Source organism: Cylas formicarius, unplaced genomic scaffold (genome assembly GCF_029955315.1).
Source record: "Cylas formicarius isolate icCylForm1 unplaced genomic scaffold, icCylForm1.1 PGA_scaffold_3__17_contigs__length_32017465, whole genome shotgun sequence".
In the NCBI taxonomy this organism is placed as follows: domain Eukaryota; kingdom Metazoa; phylum Arthropoda; class Insecta; order Coleoptera; family Brentidae; genus Cylas; species Cylas formicarius.
Window position 1 is genome coordinate 29,984,831 of NW_026844326.1, and position 20,652 is coordinate 30,005,482.

General features: G+C 36.9%; 3 protein-coding genes across 6 annotated transcripts; 2 read left to right on the top strand and 1 right to left on the bottom strand.

The window, feature by feature from the left end:
* Nucleotides 1-154: 154 nt before the first annotated feature.
* Nucleotides 155-1,658, top strand: LOC132699423 (nucleoside diphosphate-linked moiety X motif 6). 4 transcript variants are annotated; one of them, XM_060666117.1, is made up of 5 exons: nt 155-498; nt 562-617; nt 668-795; nt 864-1,416; nt 1,468-1,658. In XM_060666117.1, the coding sequence occupies exons 1-5, from the start codon at nt 493-495 to the stop codon at nt 1,631-1,633; spliced, it is 909 nt and encodes a 302-aa protein (XP_060522100.1). In that variant the 5' UTR covers nt 155-492; the 3' UTR covers nt 1,634-1,658. The 4 variants fall into 4 exon arrangements, with proteins under 4 accessions (XP_060522100.1, XP_060522102.1, XP_060522099.1 ...); XM_060666119.1 differs by having other exon boundaries at nt 156-498; nt 853-1,416; XM_060666116.1 differs by having other exon boundaries at nt 158-617.
* A 185-nt stretch (nt 1,659-1,843) lies between these two features.
* On the top strand, nt 1,844-9,470 carry LOC132699612 (activating signal cointegrator 1 complex subunit 2). The gene is made up of 11 exons (XM_060666424.1): nt 1,844-2,029; nt 2,080-2,160; nt 2,213-2,614; nt 2,670-2,876; nt 2,935-3,146; nt 3,293-3,478; nt 3,601-3,747; nt 3,818-4,062; nt 7,202-7,451; nt 8,249-8,565; nt 9,260-9,470. Exons 1-11 carry the CDS (start codon nt 1,949-1,951, stop codon nt 9,397-9,399), a joined length of 2,268 nt encoding a protein of 755 aa, XP_060522407.1. The 5' UTR covers nt 1,844-1,948; the 3' UTR covers nt 9,400-9,470.
* A 3,026-nt stretch (nt 9,471-12,496) lies between these two features.
* Nucleotides 12,497-20,568, bottom strand: LOC132699614 (kelch-like protein 18). Its single transcript, XM_060666429.1, has 7 exons — nt 20,326-20,568; nt 20,138-20,268; nt 19,526-19,666; nt 19,281-19,469; nt 14,636-15,166; nt 13,571-13,849; nt 12,497-12,981 (listed from the first exon to the last, which is right to left on the bottom strand). The coding sequence occupies exons 1-7, from the start codon at nt 20,515-20,517 to the stop codon at nt 12,648-12,650; spliced, it is 1,797 nt and encodes a 598-aa protein (XP_060522412.1). The 5' UTR covers nt 20,518-20,568; the 3' UTR covers nt 12,497-12,647.
* Between the last annotated feature and the right edge of the window lie 84 nt (nt 20,569-20,652).

Below are 20,652 nucleotides of genomic sequence, written 5' to 3' on the forward strand. Positions count from 1 at the left end.
CGCCGCTTTTATTTCATTCGAATCCAAACCTGTATTCAGATTAATAGTTTAGTGTGTTTACGGTTTTATAAAGATACGAAAAATTGCTCTAGGTAAATATGAGAGTCGTAAAATGCCAGATTACCTTTAAATATTTGTTTGAATACGTTTTTAGGGTAGCCATACACCGTGAAAACGCGCTTTTCGTGTTTTCCGTCGTAAAATATACGGTAATATTGTACCAAGAGCGTATATATGGTATAGCCCATCGGACGTGTTATTTCTCGTGTTTTTTAAAGCTCTCCCGGTGTCGCCATCTCTCGAGTGTTGGCATGAAGCGACGTCGGCCGCTAATCCGCGGTTCCTCCGCGAGATTCGACATCATTTAACAATCGTTGAAATAATTACCCGTTTTTCCGCGAACGACGAAGCGATATAATCTAAATAATCTTAATGAGCGGATTTCTAATTGAGTTATAGCGCAGAGTCTCCATGTGACCGCGATCGCCACCGATGGTTGTAGGTTATGTTAACTGCGTACTTCAAAAATTGATTCGCCAGGGCCTGTTTTGTAATTTTCAGCAACGTCGTCGAGCGGTCAAGCTTATTTTGAGTAACGCGAGCTTCCAACGACAAAGGTAAGCCGTTCTCGGGGCTCAAGTAACTTTTACTGGACCGTATTTCACAGGTGTACTTCGGACTCGACGAAGATGAACGGCGACACGTTCGAAGGGAAACTCGATCGGTTCGAGGGAATCACGGTATGGTCGGACCAGGAGAGTTGCGATATCGGCGAGTTCCCCAAAAAATTAAAAAGTAATAATCGTATCGCAATGTCGGTGGTAAAGTATACGAACGGTTTCGTAATTTTAGGATCGTTCCAGATTCGTTGACTTTGTGGAGGGACACGAAGAAGCGCGGTATCTGGTTCAGGGTCCATTTAGAGCAAGCGGATTGGGTGCCCGTGCTCGCTAAAAACGGATTTAAATATCACCACGCTAGAGATGATTACGTCACAATGTATCTCTGGCTGCCTACCACGGAAACGAGTAATATCCCTCACTACGCTCACACGATGATCGGGGTGGGGGCGGTGGTCGTGAACGACAAAGATCAGGTGCTCGTGGTTCAAGAGAAATTCTTTTACAAAAGACCGATGTGGAAATTACCTGGCGGTTATGTGGAACCGGGTGAAAATTTAGTGGACGCCGCCATTAGGGAAGTCATGGAAGAGACGAACATACGTACGGAGTTTGATTCGTTGCTGACACTTAGACACGTCCACCAGGGCATGTTCGGATGTTCGGACATCTACATAGTCGTAAGCCTTAAGCCCATTTCTTTCGACATCGATAAATGTAATAGGGAAATCGAGAAGTGCCAATGGATGGATATTAAAGAATATTTAAAGCATCCTCACGTGCACGAGCTGAACAGGTTAGACACTGAATGAACGTTTTTGTTAAGCACCCAAGTTCTTTATTTCAGATTTTTTGCCCACAAATACCTGAAGCACAGGGAGCATAGCATCAAAATCGATGTCCATCACGGTATACATCAGCTGGTCAAGATACCGTATACCGTGTATTCCGTGGAAAAGCTAGACCAAAGCGATACTTTGGAATTTGAGTGGTCTGATACCCAAAGCAAATAAGTTTTTGTTTTAAAATAAATAATTTGAACATACAAATGGCTTTTTATATGCGTTTTACATAATTAAGGTGGTAATTGTTACGTGTCATTTCAAAAACATAGAGGTTTGCTTGTTGGTGATATTTTTTCAAGGCACAGACCGCGAAAGAGATAACTTACAATCTTTGAATAGTGGCCACACTGGAATGATGTACACAAGAAAATAACACTTACCATTGCTTATCTAAGGTTTTAATTTTGCGAATGTGGTATTTTACTCAGTCGGCGTATTTGATCCGTAATTGCCGAGAACATTTTGCAAAACTAAAGAAGTATTATGAGCATAGAGAATAAATTAACGCAACTGAGAATCAGGGAAGATTGTCAATCTAATTACCAATACATTGAAGAATTTAAAGTAACAGGTAAACATCCAAAACTATTTTTTACGCGCTCCTTGGTTTCTAGAATCCGAACAAACTTCCCATAACTCAAATCCATCTAGAAAAAACATGGAAGCAGCTGAGAAAGGACAGACCCAGAGGCATGGTAAATAATGAAATATTCTTAAAACCGCTTGCAATATTGCATCACATTGTAGGACTTTTTGGAAGTGTCACCTGAGGAGGTGAGCAAGTCCTATTTTGAAGTTAAAACAGAAGTGATTCCGGCGTTGGACAAGAGATGGTTGCCTAGATGCGTTTTCCACAATTACGAACCTTATAGCTTCACTGCAAGCAAAGAGGAAAACCTAACCTTTCTGACAAGAAACGTATTATTCTTGGATAGTATAAGTTATCTGTTGAATTGCAACTTTCACCAGTTCTGGTGCACCATACTATTTGAACCGTCAGCTGTGATTGCTCTAAGGAGTTTCCTTCTTTCGCCCATTTCGCCTTATCAGGTTAGGTATCTTGAAGATGAGTATTTGGAAGTGTATAAAGCAATATTTGAAAACTTCCTGCTAGTTTATGAAAAACTGGTGAATTTTAAATGGTCGGAAGTATGTGAGGGAAAAGTAAATTATTTACAATTTTGGTTTGTGATACATTTTTCAGCATGAGTACATACCTGAGCCTTATGGAGTGAAAAAACTGTTAGAAAAAAAGCTTTTAAATTTGCCGATTGTGATAACGCTGGTGTTTCTCTATAGAGACAGCAATTTAGGATTAACTAATAGGATAACGCATTTATATTTCAACCAATCGGAGAGGCCTGAATTTTTGACAAAAGAAATAGAATACACCATCCAGCAGGGTCTCATCGTAAGCCCTCTTTCTTTTGGTTAACGGAAAACTGACATACCTAATTTGCGTAATTTAGGTGTTAAAGACAATCAGAGGTCATTTATGTGACGCTGAAGAGTCGGCTGTGGTGGTCCCCATTTCCATAGACAAACGACCAGCAATCTTTAGCCTCGCTTGGGTTTATTCCTTAGTCAGTTATCTCCTCAACACCGTCGCTACTATGGACATACTATTTCAATGTCACAAGCCCGCGGTGCAGGTGGCCTTAGCATTGGACTTTCCTTATAGGTAATAACTGAGCGTTACGCGGAAAGTAGTCTTCCACAAAGCCTTGATGTTTACTTTTTAACTATTTTTATATTGGCTGTACGCATTGTCAGGTCTTATTTGGATAATAAATTTATTGCTGCATAGTAGTGATATAACGTTAATAGCATACCCTCGATATACGTCAACGTGTATCGGGAACTCTACGAGCTCCTCGACAACAGGGAAGAAATGGTAATGGAAAAGGAGCTTTCTAGTCACGTAGTGGACGAGATAAATCTGGGCCGCCAGGAATTCGTAGAGATGTATCACGCCTTCGTGTCCTTTTGCCTCGATGAAGCACTGGTGCATACGTGAGTAGCTACCATTTTTTGTATTATAAACCAACCTCATACTTTAAACTTCAAATTACACTTTGAAACCAGTTATCATTTCAAAAGGTACATTATCTGTAGTGTTTTTTTACAAAACGCAGAGGAGACCCTGTCAAACAGCAACCAATAATCGAAACTTACCTGAGACTGATCCAAACTGCCTTAGAAGAAGATTATTTCATCTGCGACTATAATTCCACGTACAGCATCGCCACCCAAAACGAAATGTTCGAGACCTGCTGCGAGGTGTATCCTTTTTTTCTTTTCGCGCGCTGTCGGATGGTGCATTTTTCATTGTCACTTAACCTCAAACCGCAGCGATAAAACTTGCACAGATTTCCTCGTGTCGTGCGTCGACCGGTTGCCACGCAACCACAAGCTGCAGGAGCTGTCAAAAATGAACCGTCAAACACTAGAGGGCGTGTTTCGCGATTTCCAACCGCCGCCGTCGCACGTTGCCGAGGGCGCCACGGAGCCGTCCGTCGAGACGCCCGAGCGCGACGCTGAAGATGTCGAACGCAAAATCAGGCACATTCTCGACATGTTTCCGCACCTGGGCGACGGTGAGTGACGTTTTGCGCCGTTGTCAAGCGTCGTGCCATACACGGACGATTCTTTGAGGACTTTTAAGGCAAAAAAACGGCAAAAACGTCTCACAGTAGTACCATTTTGTATTTCTGACTGGACACACATCAGTAAACACTATTTCAGCCATAGTGTCCACGAATGATACAACTTTTTCCCAATATTTTCTTCTCAGAAAAACAGATAGGATTGAAGTGAAAAAGTTATTCTTCAAAGTAACCAAAATAAGAAAAACAACATTTTGTTCACAATTAAATTAGAACAAAAAATGTTCAGATTTTCGCAGTTTTTAATGATTTATGACGGCTGTTTGGACAACATCGTGCTTTTATCATATACAAAATATGACATTATTCTGACACACACACACATATATATATATATATATATATATATATATATATATATATATATATATATATATATATATATATATATATACAGGGAGTAAATAGATGTTGAATTACCAGTGTAGGGTTATAAATTTAAATTTAACAACGGAGAGGCATTTAAATCCAATTGGTCATCAAGTAATAGATTTGAATATCTCATTTTGTGAATCTGCATAGCTTCCAACAAATTTAGTTTTTTGGTTTTTGATTGATTATGTAAAATATGAAAATTATCGTCAAACTTGTGCATTTCTGAAGTTTTAATGCGTTTCTTGACTGTTCTACCTATTTGTCCGACATAAATTTTAGGACATGACATGTCAACTTGTAGAGTCCCGGACTTTTGTGTTGTTCGTTATTTAGTTTTATTGTTTTCAGTTTTAAAAGCAATCTTAAGACCAAATTTAGATAGATGTTTCGAAATTTTCTTGCTAGGTTCTCTTATGTATTTTATTGTTTTATAAATTTTGGGTTCGGTGTTTAATATAGGATGGATAGAGAGGTCGGAACCATTGTTATGAACTATTTTTTTTAATAATTTTAATTCTTTTTCAAAATTTTCTGTGCAAAGTGGTATATTAAGTAGTCTGCATAAAAGGCAGCCATTTTGGTTTATGGTAAATTGACAAATCTAATTTGTTCTGCAGTTAAGTCCAGACAATTTAAAGAGTTATCTAATTCCTTCTCTATGGCAAATTTTATACGGCTATATATGGTGTAAATGATTCAAAAAAGACTGTAGTTGTCTTTACGTTCCAGTGAAAAGCAAAAACACTCGCAGGATGTTTATGTATGACATTATCTAAATTGTCCACGAAGATTTCTGCAAGTAGTGGACTATGTGAGTTTCCTAATCCTTTTTTGGCAATATAATATTGACCGTTAAATTCAAAATAATTTTGGTCTAAGCAAACGATTAAACTATCTAGCAAGTCTTGTTTTATGATAGGGTTGAAATGCTAGGAAATAGATTTTAGACGTCAAATGACACTACAATAGCCTAAATCGGAATTATAATGTCTTTAACCTTGTTAATTGGTTCGAACGAATTTTTGATAATATATCTGGGTTTAAAGGCAATATTCTCAAATTTTTATTAATCTTGTTGAGGATTTAACTGATGGCGCTGTTACAAAAGAAACTACATTTAATCATTTAATTAAAAAATATAATTTTGGAAGTTGAGGGTTCATGATTATTAGTTGGTATTTTTCGCTGTCATTAAAAAGTAATTTAATATATTCTAGCGATGACTGTCTTTGCTTTATCTGCTCTTGTCAATACTATATTATTTTCGAAAACATTTTTAATTGATTTTACCATAGACATATGTGAAAGATCCTCAACTTTTTTTATTAAATAAAAATAAAATGTCTTTGTTGTACGGGGTGTTCCAAAAACGATGTTTTCTTCTAAGATAATCAGATATTATTACACCGAAAAAGTTATTTTTTAAAGTAAAAAAAAAATAATTAAGAAAAACATTTTCTTCCATACCGTCGAGTCTGACCATTTTTGTTTGAATAAAATTGATGTTTCTATAGCTTCTACATCATCAAAATCATTTAAAAAACTTTTGTATGCTGCCTTTTTCAGAAGATTCTACAGCAGATATTGATAGGGATAGTGAATTAAATAGATGTACTTTAAAATCAAGTTATGACATCGGCCGAGATGATTGTAAATCATATTTTACTAGTATTTCAGATATTTTTTTTTTCAGACTTAAACTCAATTAACCTTCCAAATTTTAAATAACACTTACAGTTGTTTTGATAAATGCTTTCATTGTCCTCACATAACTGAAACTATTTAACTTTTAAAAAATCGTCTGGCTTAGATATCTATAATATGAACAGTCATTAAAGAATGTTCTGACTTTTTGGTGCCCAGATCAATTTAAGTATGCAGAACTACCGTCCTATTTCAATATTGCTTATTTTTGGTAAAATTTTTACTGAAAGAGTTGCTGTTAGACTGCTTGCTAGAAATTTCAAGTTTTTTAAAAAGATATAGTTTTTGATGAAGTTATAATATCTAATGTACGTGATAATTCATTAAGTAATGTTATTACATAAGAAAATGACGGTTTGTAATGCTCAGTCGAATGAAATGGTTATCTAAGGGTCCCCTTATACCTAATATTGACAGTGTCCACTTCACTTCTAAATTTTATTTTTTTCATATAAGTAAGGAGGAGATTTATTCGCCAATATCTTAGAAAATAAGTAAATATCTTCGATTCACTCCATACACTGATTGATATATCAAATGCGTTCGACTGTGTCAATCATAGTTTGTTATTGCAAAAGTTTTCTACTATCGGTTTGTCAAAGTGCGTCATATCTTGTTTCGAATCGTATTTTACTGATTCCCGTCAAAGAAGTCAGCGTAGATGGTAGTACCTCTTCTTTTTTTACTTCAGCGTCACGGTGTCCCGCAAGGATCGGTTTTGGGGCCGCTCCTTTTCCTCGTTTATATAAATGATAACATCGTTTGAGAAATCCAGCAGGATGAAGATTGACGATAATAACGTTTTACGTAAATAATAAATAACACAAACACGAGACCAAGAAACCAGTAAAAGAAATAATGTCAGCTGCTTAATCTTTCCAAAATATTAATGAAAGCCTCGATTTTTTACCGTTAATCGGGTTTTTGCCATTTCTGGCCATAAAACAATTCAAAGGAGCGACTATTTTCAAAACACCCGGTATACGTTTAGGGTTTATTTTGCAATGCCTCGAGTCGTACGATTACGACGCCGGCGACGTCATCGACGCCATATTGGAGGGAAATTTGCCGCCGCACCTGTCCGAAATTCCGTTCGATCAGATCCGGATTCCGCCGGAACCGGAACCCGAGAAGCCGGTACTCGCTTACAAGGGAAAGAAACCCGGATACGATGACGCCCTTAAACTGTTAAACGACAAGTCGGACATCAAAGCGACGAAAACGCTCGTATTGGAGGGAGTGTAAATTTTTTAATTATTTTATTATTGTTGTTATTATTATTATTTATTTTTTCATTTTAAGCAGGCATGAATCGTCAAAAAATAGGAAATATTTTAAAGCTTTTTTTTTTTTGCTAAGTGAATATTGAAAATTGGCTTTTTATAGGCATAATCCCCTAGAACCAAATGTAATTTACGTACTAAAAGAAAAAAAAAGGCACGATTGGTCGAAGTGTCGACTTGATGGTGTTTTAAATTATAGTTAAATAGGTATAATTTTAATAAAACATCCAAAAATGCGTCAAATATTCAAAAAAAAAACCTTCATAACCAAATCTAATTTTGCAATTCCTTTTTCGGACAACCTGTACGTTAGAATGATGGATATGTCTTGAGTTATCAATTGCAAGTAGAGATGATACGTCCGTCCTTTTTTTTAAAGCTTGTGCCTTTATTCAGTGACAAAGTCGATATAAAAATAAAACTTGTTAGATACTCCACAAAGTTGGGGATCTCTTGGAAAAATACTCCACCAACAGACGATATACAGGATGTTCTCTAATTGAATGTCAATCATTAAGGGGACAGTTTTTGCTCAATTTTAAAAAGAAATATATATATATATATATATATATATATATATATATATATATATATATATATATATATATATATATATATATATATATATATATATATATATATATTAAGAACTTGAAAAGAAATTTTAAATTTAACATCTCGGTTGTCCTATGTTGGTATGACCTTTTTTTTTCATCAATTTTAAAAGTTCTACAGCGATAAATTGATGTATACAGTGAATTCAATTACGGCGACGAGTACGATGACGAGTACGACGATCGGTTCGACGACGACGTGCCTATACGGGTACCCGACAATCCGATCGACGACGAACCGACAACGTTCAATCCGAATCGTCGTCCGCAACGGGACGAATCGAGCGATAGCGGGGACGATGCCGAAGAGAACGCGGAGGAGGCGGGGACGAGTAGGGCGGGACGTTCGGGGATGAACTTCTGCGAAGACCCGGCGGTGTTGAGGGCGCGCAGGGAGGCCAACTTGAAAACCAAAAAACCCCAACCGGGCCCCCCCAAAAACAAACCCGATGTAGTGGGTGAGTTTTTTTTTTTCGCAAGAAGTCTTGTTTTTGGAAATTTTGAGTTTCTCTCTTTTCCGGATCTATTCGACCCATATAGCTATTAGATAATGTCATACAGCTACTAGCAGAGATGATTTTTTAATTTATTTAAAATCCTGTATTTTAAAATCTTTTTTTATTGAGACCAACACAAAACAAATTTTCCTCTTTTTTCTATCTCCATCCTGTTGCTTATATCTGAGTGTACAAAAGCAAAAGTGCGTTTTGTTTTGTTATTGATAGCTGTTTCGCAATTTCTGGCTCACCCTTTTGTGATGTCCGCCACTGCATTGCATATACTTTTTTTGTTATTTCATCCGAAAACATGTATACAGTTTTCGATGCATGAATCCTACGTTGCCTTTGCTATTTGTTTGTCAGATCCGCAAGATCAAATTTTATGAACCTTCATTCTTCATAATTTTTTAAAATGTACAGGGTGTGTCTGCCCTTATAATAATGATAATTGACCATAACTAGAAGGGCGTTTCAGTTTTCAGTTCAAAACTTTTCTAGCTAAGGTTTTCACATATTGTATAGGGTGTACGGGTTATTCTGTTATATTCAAAAATGTCATAAGCGGCAAATACGTAATACGAAATGTAGAAAAACAGCGTCGCTTTACTACGTTTAATTTGATTCGTTCTGTGATTATTTTTTGTCAATCTAGGAAAACCGAAGGGCCAAGGTCAAGACAAGGACGTGCTCTTAAACAGGCAGAAAAAGGCGGCAAACAAGTCAAGCAAGGCGAACCACAACCGGAAGGGCGGGGCACAGTGGAAGCGGACCCGGGGGATGATCCCCTCCTAAAATCCCGTCCCGGTCGATGTCGAATTAAAAGTTTAATTATCCCGGTGGAACGTCGAATATTAAAAGTTATTTCGCAGATTTTTGAGTTTTTATTTATTTAAAAATGATCTCTGTGACTTAAAGTTAATGCAAATTAGACCCCCTTCTTTTTTTTTAGCAGATGTATTTTTGTATAGTAAAGAAAACTTGATTTAATAGTAAACAAACACAATTTTCATAGTCATTTCCGGTTCAATATACTCTGTAGGTACATCGGATGGGTCGTACTTATCATCGGTTTCAAAAGGATCAAATGTAGCCCGTATTTGATCCAAAAACTAAGAATTAAAAAATTCTGACAAATAGATTTTGTTACAATTTTTTTTTTACTATTTACGAATTTTCTGGAGTCCTGAACTAACAACAAGATAAATAATAAACGATTCTTATTTTTAAAAAATACAACATACCATTCATAATTTTTAACAAAATTGTCTGTCAATAAGTAACAACCTTTTTTTTTAAATTAAAACCTAGAAGCTATAACATAAGTTTGTTGAAAGTGTCCTCCACCTTGAAGGATCCACGCTTCAGCTTCATATCGCCGGGTACTCTTTGAAGTATACCTCCAGTTTTTCTCTTTTAGAAGTACCAAGACTAGGGAGTCAGAGTGGAATGTTTTATCTACGAAGAAGGCTGACTAATAAATAAACCTCTTACCAAACAAATAAATAAAATTTTACACTTATGTGAATGACATAAAAAAAAAACATTTCTGCAATATCTACTTCCAGGTGTGGTAGCTCCTCTTCTAAACATATCGAATGTCTCGCTGCTCCGAAACTTGCTGTGGTAAATTCCAAAATAGGCCTCTTTTAATAAATTTACACCTATCACCTTTATTATCCTCAAATATTTGAATTGGTGTTGCTAATTCCAACGCCATTTGACCAAATTATCCTCCATAACATCCGTTTCTAATTGCTGATGTAGTAGAGTACAAAGACGTTTATACTTAATATACTACTGAATAATAATAACGATATACCTTCAATTTCAAAATCAACAACACCCAAACAAAAGTAAGACACCATAACCTCTAAATACACGTTGCCTGTCGCTACCGCTACGTATACCAATAAGTCCAAAAGCCATCTTACAATTGCCACACATTCAAAACATCACTGACCACATATCAAAAGTTCTTAAGAACTTCAAAACCACTTGTCCAAAAATCTCTCAACATCTTCAATTCGTTAAAGCCAAAATGCCGTTTTAGATACCAGGAGTTTGCAACCTTCCGGGTATATGCTTCAGATACATTACATTACAATACATACTTAAGACTACGACAAATAAAACTCATCTGCAGTTACCGAACACCGTTATTCTACCAACGAAAAAACAATCTTAACTGCGACTCGGGTCACCAAATCTTATTTTGGGATCAAATAAGGGCTACATTTGATCCCTCTGAAACAGACGATAGAAAGTACGACCTATCTGATGTACCTACAGACTATATTAAATCGGAAATGACAATGAAAATTTTATTTTGTTCATTGTGTTTGTTGGATTCATCCACAACTAGGAGAACTCCAGAAGATTTGTAAACAGTACAATCTGGCTACTACTAGTATATTTACCGAAAAATGATTTGGCAAATAAATAAAACGACCAACTTGTCTTCACTGATCAAGAGATGCCGCCAAGCAACTTGTTGTTTTAACTGAAAATCAGCGCTAGTGGTATAGAATTTGGTGAAACTAAGTGAAGTGATTACAATTGATGCCGCTGAAACGCTAATATGGAACGTCCTACTCCACCCGCCGTACTCTCCAGATGTTGCACTTAGTGATTACCATTTGCTTTTCAAAACATATTCCACTTAGACTGTTCTTGTTTATTGCCTTAACCCATATTATCCCAAGCATAAAAAAAATAAAAATATACTATTCTTTCCTCTGAAATTATTTTGTTGTGCTTAAGAATACATTGCATGTGTCAAAAAAAAAACGAAAAATACTGGTGCGTAAACGAACCGCTGGGAAAAAACAATAAGTAATGTTTTGGTTAGTTGTTGTTAGATATAACCTATAATTTATACATGAATATACGAAAGAGAGTTCAAATTCGGCAGAAAACAACTAAAAGTAGAATGTTTTCCAAATAAAACCTGATGAGCACACCACTGGTAACATCCGGTTTCATTTTTGGTGATATTTTACAAAGCATGAAGTATGTAAATGCACAGTACACTTATTACAAACGTAAATTGTGTGGCTGCGGCAGACTCTACATCTCCTTCGGGCTTTATTAGCATGAACAATCATGAGGTGACCTTGATTATCATAACGCACTGCATCTATGGCAGGTGCAAGATTTCTTTGAGTAATTGTTTTATCAGTTTTTAAATTCAAATCAATCACTTCGTCATCAAAAAACAAAAAATATTTCAAGCGTAGTTTTTCCAGAAAGTCTATTTTTTAGTTCCTCACATTATCTAAATTCATATAGAATATAGACCGCGTCAATATGTTTTGTAAATGTTTTTTCACGTTATTTTTAGCATAAATTTACAGGAAATGGAATGCTACAATACGTAAGAATACGTATATCCAACGACTTTCATCGTTATTGTCCTCATCCATCACGATCTCCTCCATAGCCGCCTCTAAAGAACACGCTAATCGTTGGATGTTTATTCAACACACGCTGACTTGTCTAGACTTGCAATAACAAAGTTTTGTTTCATCGCTAGTTTGGTGCATTCACGCACCAGTAAATATTTTCAAAAAATAAAACATAATCAATATAGTATTTCATACATACCGCACGGGTTTGAGAGCAACCGGATGTTTTCGGAGATATTTCCCACGCTTTGAATTTTGACGTTTGTCAATTCTGACGATCACGTCAGTGAATGTATTCGTGTTTTGCGAAAATGTACCCAAAAACTAACGGTCGTAGAAAGAGTATAGTATGCAACATGTTCCGTAAACTTTTTAACTCACTTGTTGCATAATATACTATAATTGGTACTTTTCGTCTCTTCTCTGGCATAATTTTGCTGCGTTAGTTGTTTTTTTTTTTCACGTCACAGATGAAAAAAAATGCGTTTCGAATCGACTATCTTCATTCATTACAATAATACAATATAATAAAATAATTAAAATTAAAATACGCTTAAATTTTAATACGGGCCGCTACGGAGATGGCACACCGGGGCCCCCGGCAAAAAAATGGCGACCAAAAGAAAATCACAGTCTTTAGCTCCGGCTCAGTTCCGGGATCGAGATCACTCCAAGACCTACGCCGCCCTCGTGAGCTATCATATCAGCGGCGTATCTCCATTCGTTGTACTTGGGGTCGTACACCTCCACCGTTACGAGGTTGGAAATGCCGTCGTAACCGCCGACAGCCCAGAGTTTGCCCATATTTGAGGTTAAGGCCACTCGACTTCTCTGTGCGGTCATAGGCGCGACGTACGTCCATTTGTTAGCGCTCGGCTCAAATACCTCGACGGTTTGGAGGAACGAGCTGCCGTCGTAGCCGCCGCAAGCGTATAATTTGCCGCCGAGCATGGCGACTCCCAGTCGACACCTAAAAAGACCACGTGATCTTTTGAGCCCACCCCGTATAAAGATCCTTTCGAAAGGTTTAAAATCCAGTCAGAGCAATCGGGCAGTACGTCATAGCATGAGCATCTTCTTCTTCACTTTTCCATAACGTGGGAATGTCAACTAAGGACATTCGCCGATTACCTTCCAGGGTTTGCACGATATTTTTATCTGGTTGGGCGGTTGGTTCAAGAGTACATTGGACACTTGCAAGAGGGAAGGGGGGTGAAACTTTAGTTGTATTCGGTAATTTTATTTTCAAAATTGTAGAAAAACCTTGCATATAAAATTTTAGGCTCTTTGACTTTTTAGAGGAGGGATGTACTCAATGTAAGTATTTACTGTCACACACAACCACAACTTCTGTATGGATTTCAAGACCACTTTTACCTATTATAGATATGCAAACTCTATTTTAAATAGTAAAATAATACAACAAAACGTGTATTCTTATCATTTTTCAACCAGATATATCGCTTCCTTAATATGATGACTCATAGTTGTGATATAGGTGTTGCTTTAAATCAAGCAGTCCGATTGTTATGACGCAATGATGCAAAGTTGTTACTTACCGTTTGGTGAGCATAGGGGGCGCCTCCGTCCACGTGTCCGTCGCCGGATTGTACCGTTCGACCGAATTGAATATGGAGAGGCCGTCGTGGCCTCCCAGCACGTAGATGTAACCCTGGAAGGCGATAACCGCGCCCGCGCTTCTCGATTTGTTCATCGGCGCCAGCGAGCACCAGCTGTTACTCGCTGGATGATAACGTTCGACGGAGTTGAGTGACGTCACGCCGTCGTAGCCGCCGCACACGTAGATGAGGTCGCCGAGGGCGGTGGCGCCCAGCGCGCTGCCAAAACGTTCTTTTATTTATTTATCTGCTTACAAACGCCACAGGTATAACAGAACCTGATTATCCGCAGTTACTTGTCAATAAAATATCAATCACAGTGTGCCTTGTAAAAACTTTGCCCGGTTGTGATATATCAACAGTTATGGTTGTAGCATATAGCTATAAGATAATATAGTGGCCCTACTACCGTAAAAAGTGATGCGCCGCAGGTGGCTATGACATTTACGTGGAGAAGGTGTGGATCTTTTGCGCATGCGTCACCCCCAAGTAACCGAATTGTCACATTGCTCTAATTTTTATGAAAAAATTGACTAATTTTCAAAACACTATTCTATTGAGGCTAAGGAAGTTATAAACAATGTTTATTTGACTCTCATTGAACGTGGTGCCAGCAAGCAAGCATCTTTAGAAGAAACGGCCCATTTCAGCGAGGAAAAAAAGAAGCGATGCTGACATTTTCTCGTGTGTAGATGAAAGTGATCACGATATAATAGGGCGTAAAATTTACCAGTTATACGAGGAACAAAGCGTGCCTACATTAGATATATTAATTAATTAATTTTACTAGAATTTTTTTTCTGTTACTGTTTTTGTAAGGCCTCGGGGCCACTTTGTTGTTAACTCTTTAGAGGTCTGAAATAAATTGTTATCACTTCTGGCCAATCATTAATAACACAACATAATACAACTATCTAAGTACTTTTTATAAATTAATAATTTTAAGAAAAATTTTTTTAATTTCTCAAAACAAATAACCGATACCGGTGTCCCGCGCCCACCTACCTGCGTTTGCAAATCATCGGGGCGACGATGTTCCACTCCTTCTTGATCGCGTCATACACCTCGACGCTGGAAAGTCGACTGTCTTTGCCGTTGTAGCCACCGAAAGCGTAAAGCTTGTGCTTGACGACGGCCACGCCCAATCGCGACCTCATCATCGACATGGGCGGCGCGTTGTGCCATTTTCCCGACTTCGGGTCGTAGTATTCGACGGTCGACACCGAATCGCCCAGCCTGTTCAATCCTCCCACCACGTAGATGTGACCTTGGACGTCGCACACGCGCGGCTCCACCCTGAAGCTTTGGATCAGGCTGCGTCGTTCGGGGATCAGATGGAAGGTGAGGGCCTCGTCGACCAGGTCTCGACACTGTATCGAGTACCTGATTTGCTCCTCGTTCCTCACCCGGTCCGTTATGTATAGGGGCGACAGGAGCGGCAACCTTACCAAAGACAACAACTCGGGCAGGTGTTCCTTTCGCTTCTTTATTTCGTGCTTTATCCAGCGCATGCACGCCTCGAACACCTGCTCCTCGCTGTAAACCGACGGGTTTTTGCGAGCGACGTTCAACGATTGAGGTTATGTTCAGAGGAGATCAAAGATCAGAGGCGCAACGCACAAAGCGGAGACCAAAGAAAACAACACCATTTTACACCCGTAGAACAAAAGGTAAGGTAAGTTGGTATGTTGTTTTAGTTTCGCAATAGTTTTCAAACACCGTTTTTGTTTTGCAACTAAAAAATGACACGATTAAGTTAGAAGAAAAATGTTCAGATTTTCCGTTTCGGCTGTTTCGGCAACAACAAATGGAAGCAGTCAGTCATTTCAAACTTTTATTATCATAAATTTTGCAACAGATTTGTCAATTTGACTAATACTGCATTTTCGGAGAATGACTCCGGATTACTAGAAAAGGGTTTCAACTTTAATTTACGTTAAGGGGTTAAATTATTTAGGACTTGACTGCGAGCTCTCTCTTTCTCAACTTCCAGTAGTAAATTTCAGGATCTTTCACATATGTCTATGGTAGAATCAATTAAAAATAAGGCTTCCAAAAATTATATAGTATTTACAAGAGCAGCTACAGGGATGGTCATAGCTATCGATTCTCTGGGATATATTACAAAAACTAGACAGTTTCTTAAACCAGACATATACTAAAGTATACAATACGATCCCACCAAATTATATCAAAAATAAATCAAAACTGTAATACAGATTCATCACTTTTTAAGGGCAGGGAAAAGTACCATCTAATAACTATGAATCCTCAACCTCCAAAATTATATTCTCAAATTACCTTTAAACCTAGATATGTTATCAAAAATTCGTTCGAACTAACTAACGAGGTTAAAGGTATTGAAATTTTTAATCCTACAAAAGGATTAATTATGGGAAACCCACTTAGTCCACTAATTGCAGAAATTTTCATAGACGATGTAGAAAATAATAAAAATCATCTGAATAAACGATTTCTATACGTAGATAATGTTTTTGCTCCTTTTACTGAAACGGAAAGACAACAGCAGTCCTTTTCGAATCATATTTACCATTAACCCGAACACACAGGGCACCCTAATACATAATAACTGAAATCCCCACCCACACAAAATGGCTGCCTTCTATCTACCAGTTCCCACACAAATTTTTGAAAAAGAATTAAATATTATAAAACAAATAGTTTTTAACAATGGTTATGACCCTTCTTTGATAGTAGACACGGAACTCAAAATTTATGAAATAAAAAAACATATAGGAGAACCTAGCAAAAAGATTTGGTCTTAAGATTGCTGTTAAAACGGACGACACCATAGGAAAAACTGAAAAATACGAAGCCTACAAGTTGAAATGTGGATCATGTCCAAAAATTATATTGGACAAATGAACATAAAAGAGCGTATAAAAATAAAAGTTCGGAATCGGATGCCATTCATATAAAATTCGTTTGACGATAATTTTGATACCTTACATAATAAGTTATAAAAAACCCTACAATTAATTAAGAATTAAGAATCTATTACTAGCTGTTTAAGTATAAAGCAATTTTTGGTCATTTAAATTTTTAAAGCAAAGAAACAGTCCCGTACAAATGTTACATTTGAAATCTAACCCCATCATTCTCTCCCATTTTTGTCCTGGCTATGAGCAAACTACTCTGTGCAAGTGATAGTGCCTCATGCCAAGTGTCACCATGAGGAATGAGAATCGTATCATAAGCAAAGAATACGATTATGATCCCTGTAATTAGCAACACCATTTCATTGATGCGAAACAAAAAAAGTACTAGACCAAGCACAGCGGTTCACTCTAAAATGCTACTTTCTATCTAATCGGTGGCTAATAAAAACTGCCAACTGCCAATATCCCCCCCGAACCCCAATACCCATTAAGGATGTCAGGGTTTTTGGCATGGTCAAGTCTAAAAAGACACCATTACAATTTTTGTCCAAGTCCAAATTGTTTGAAATTTTTTGTATTAGTGCAAACATTGCTTCAAATGACCTTTTCCCTTTTTGAAAGCCATACTAATGGTTACGGAGAATTTTTTTCCGCACTTTTCAAATATATAGTTTTTGATTTTAAACTCGTCACCAGATATGTAGATGGGAATTACGACAGCAGTTATAAACTGGGTTGGAACAACTCTTAAGCTAAATATTATATTTATCTAATGCTTTAATGGAGATAAAATATGCCGATGATTATTCTTAATTAAAATGACAGGTATATTATCAATTCCTGGTGCCTGAACCAAAACAATGCTTTATTAGAGCATTTCTCGCATACTTTTCATTACATTTATCATATTATTTACCAGTATTAATAATCATGCTGTAATTAAACATGTCCGTGTCATTTCTAAACATTTTGTTGTTTTATGCTAGTATGTACTGTCTCAGTTTTATCTTTGTTTACATTAGTAGCTTCAGAAATGTCGGTTTTACCGAATCTTTTAATAATCTCGGTATAATAATCATTCTTCAATTTTTTTACAAGTTTTTTTAGGTTATTTCTATATGTTTTATGATTCCGAACCTTAATATTTCCTTTATTACTTAAAACATTTTTTTTATTTATCGCGGATTTTCATAGAAGAAATCAATCCTTGAGTAATTCACCGCAGTTCCAAAAAAGAAAAACAGACTTATTACTAAACCCTCTCAACAAATTCTAGAAAAAATTACAATTCACGCTTGAGAACCAAAATATTATCAATTTTTTGGACTTATCCCTACATCTCATAAAAAATAAGATAAGAACAAGTTGGTATACTAAAAAAACAAAATCATCACGTTATCTAAATTTTAAATCAAATCATCCCCTACCCCAAAAAAAAATCCGTCATAATAGGTCTCCCAGACAGCAATAATGTTATCCGATCCAGAATATAGATCAGACGCATTTGAAAAAGCAAAACGCGCACTTCTAGAAAATAATTATCACAAAAACTTAATTAATCTTTAGTAAACGTACCAACAAATTTTATAATAACGTAAACAAAAACCACAATCAAAATCCCCAAAGCAAATATTTATCGCTACCATATGTTCCTGAGTTATCAGAAACACTCCAAACCATTTTCAAGGAACACGAAATTCAAACAAACGTCAAAGCAAAAATTGCAGTGAAAAAAAGAAGTAATATAGTATATGAAATTATATGTCCCACAAACAAGTATTTAAAAATAGAATCAACGGACCTAAGTATGACAAAAAGAAATAAAACAGCTCTTCACACTCATTGTGACAACACCAGACACACATTTAATTTTCAGAAAGTTAAAATCCTACTAACAGAACCTAACACGAAAAAAAGAGAACTTTATAAAAGCGTCTTTATCAAATTTGATAAAGACACGGTGTTGTCGAAACAATTGTCATGTCAAAATATATAATTTCGTGAAAATCTGAACTTTTAGTTCTCATTTATTTTGAAAAATGGATTTCCATCAAGTAACAGCCACCTCAGTTCAATTTTATGAAAGTATAGAAATCCAAAAAAACAAAGAATCAAATAATTACAAAACCGATTCTAAAAGCCTTAACAAAATATATCATTCAATTTTACACTAACAACACTAACAAAATTAAATTATCCAATATATTTGCTAATAAAAAACATCCGTACTTGCTTTGAATGCCATTCCAATCCGCTGACAAATTATGTTTATTTTAAATATGTAATATATTAACACAACCTCAAATGTCATCCATTTTGTATAAATGTCACTTTGACAAAATTAGAATATTTTGAAAAAGATCGAAATTACGATCGAAACGTTAATAGATATTTAAAGGAATCACGTTATTTCCATTCAAGACCGAATGCCCAAGAGAATTTGAAGAAAAAAAAGAATATATGTATAGATATCCCACGGTGTTCCAGAAACAGCTGTCATAAACTGTTTATGGTCTAATTTAATTGTGATTCGTCAAGTAAAAGCCAAGATCAATTCTAAAAAATCACAGATGACAATATTTCTGCTCGCTATTTATGGGCCAGCCACAACTGCTGCCAGATCTTACCCCCTTTGATTTGTTTGTAGCCTTTCTTTGAAATTTTAGTTAACACTGCAAAACATATACTTCGATGGTCAACCCACAAAGGTAATCTCCTTAGGACATAACCGCACCCATTAGCTACTGCACCTGTCGACGCGTAGTTCGTTCTTGTAGAGCAGTGTCTTGATCTCGGCACAGGTGAGGTTGAGGAATTCCTCTTGTTGGGCCACCTCGTGAAAGTAGGACTCGATGTAGCGCTCGGCTGATTCCGCGAGGGCGGAGCACCCCAGCGAATCTGCAAACTGGCGAAACCCCAACGCATTTTGGGGATGTATCCTGCCAAAAACAGGATTTTCGGTGTATGCAGGGTCGCGCTACCCGCTAAGCGTTACCTTTGCAACAGGTAATTGGCACACGCATCCCTGACCTTGCCGAGCTGCAAGTATGACGCGCCTATCATAATGCTCTGCACATTGTTCTTGTTGAGCGTGACCTTGCCCGAGTAGGCGAAGTTTACGAGAGATTCGAGAGCCCTGCGAAACGCCGCATTGGGATTTTGGGGTTAACTCGACGAAATTGTTGTCAAATTTGGGGTTACTCAGTAATTGGCGGCAGTGGAAGCAAGTTTTCAATTTTGCTATATTAATTTTGACGTTTTGTAAATTAGGTAAACCTATCCCTATGTAAAAAAGGACTGAAGCGAAGTTGTTTGTTGTTTCTGTTTTGTTTGGCTAGTTTAGATATAAATAAATACCTTATTTGTAAATTTTTCAAAGAAACTCTGTTGAACTTGTAGCTACACTCCTACCATGTCACACAATGTTAAAACATTTGCAGTCAAATACCAAAGAGATGTAAAGAAGCAGCACATTTTGAAAATACATATAATGCCACGAACTGATGATTGTTAAAATCAAAGATATTTAATCCGTTCAATTCATTCATTAGTGTTTGGGGTTTATTATTGAGTTTACTTTACTTGCCACTTGCTTTGGCTCGCTTACATTGCATCAATACACTTAATTTCGATCTCCTTATTCCTAGATTCCACCATGTCGTTCATAAACATGGCATTAAAATAGGGAATGGTGGCAGCCAAGACGATTTTATGGGCGCTGAAATGTTGTCCGTCGACCTAGAAATTAGCAATAGTGACTCTCACGAACTAGAAGGAAAATAGGAGAAGGCGAACTTTTAAAACGACATCGCACAGCTTCCCTTGCCGTCTGATATCGGCCATCAACGGGAACGCCGAAGGAAACAGGTCGTTTTGCTGGAACACTGAATGGTCGTTGTTCATTTCTAAAACGTTTCTGGTTGTCGACGATTCCCCTAAACTGTATTCCTCGTCGCTGTGCGTCTCGTACTTTATTTTCCAATCCATCCTATTTCAATTGATACAACTTTAGCAATTATTATGATTGTTGTTGATCGACTGTCAACCCCGGAATAAGAGTTGTCAAGAAATTGGTCGTGACGCGCAGAGTATTAAAGTAGGAAACTATAGAATCACAGAAAC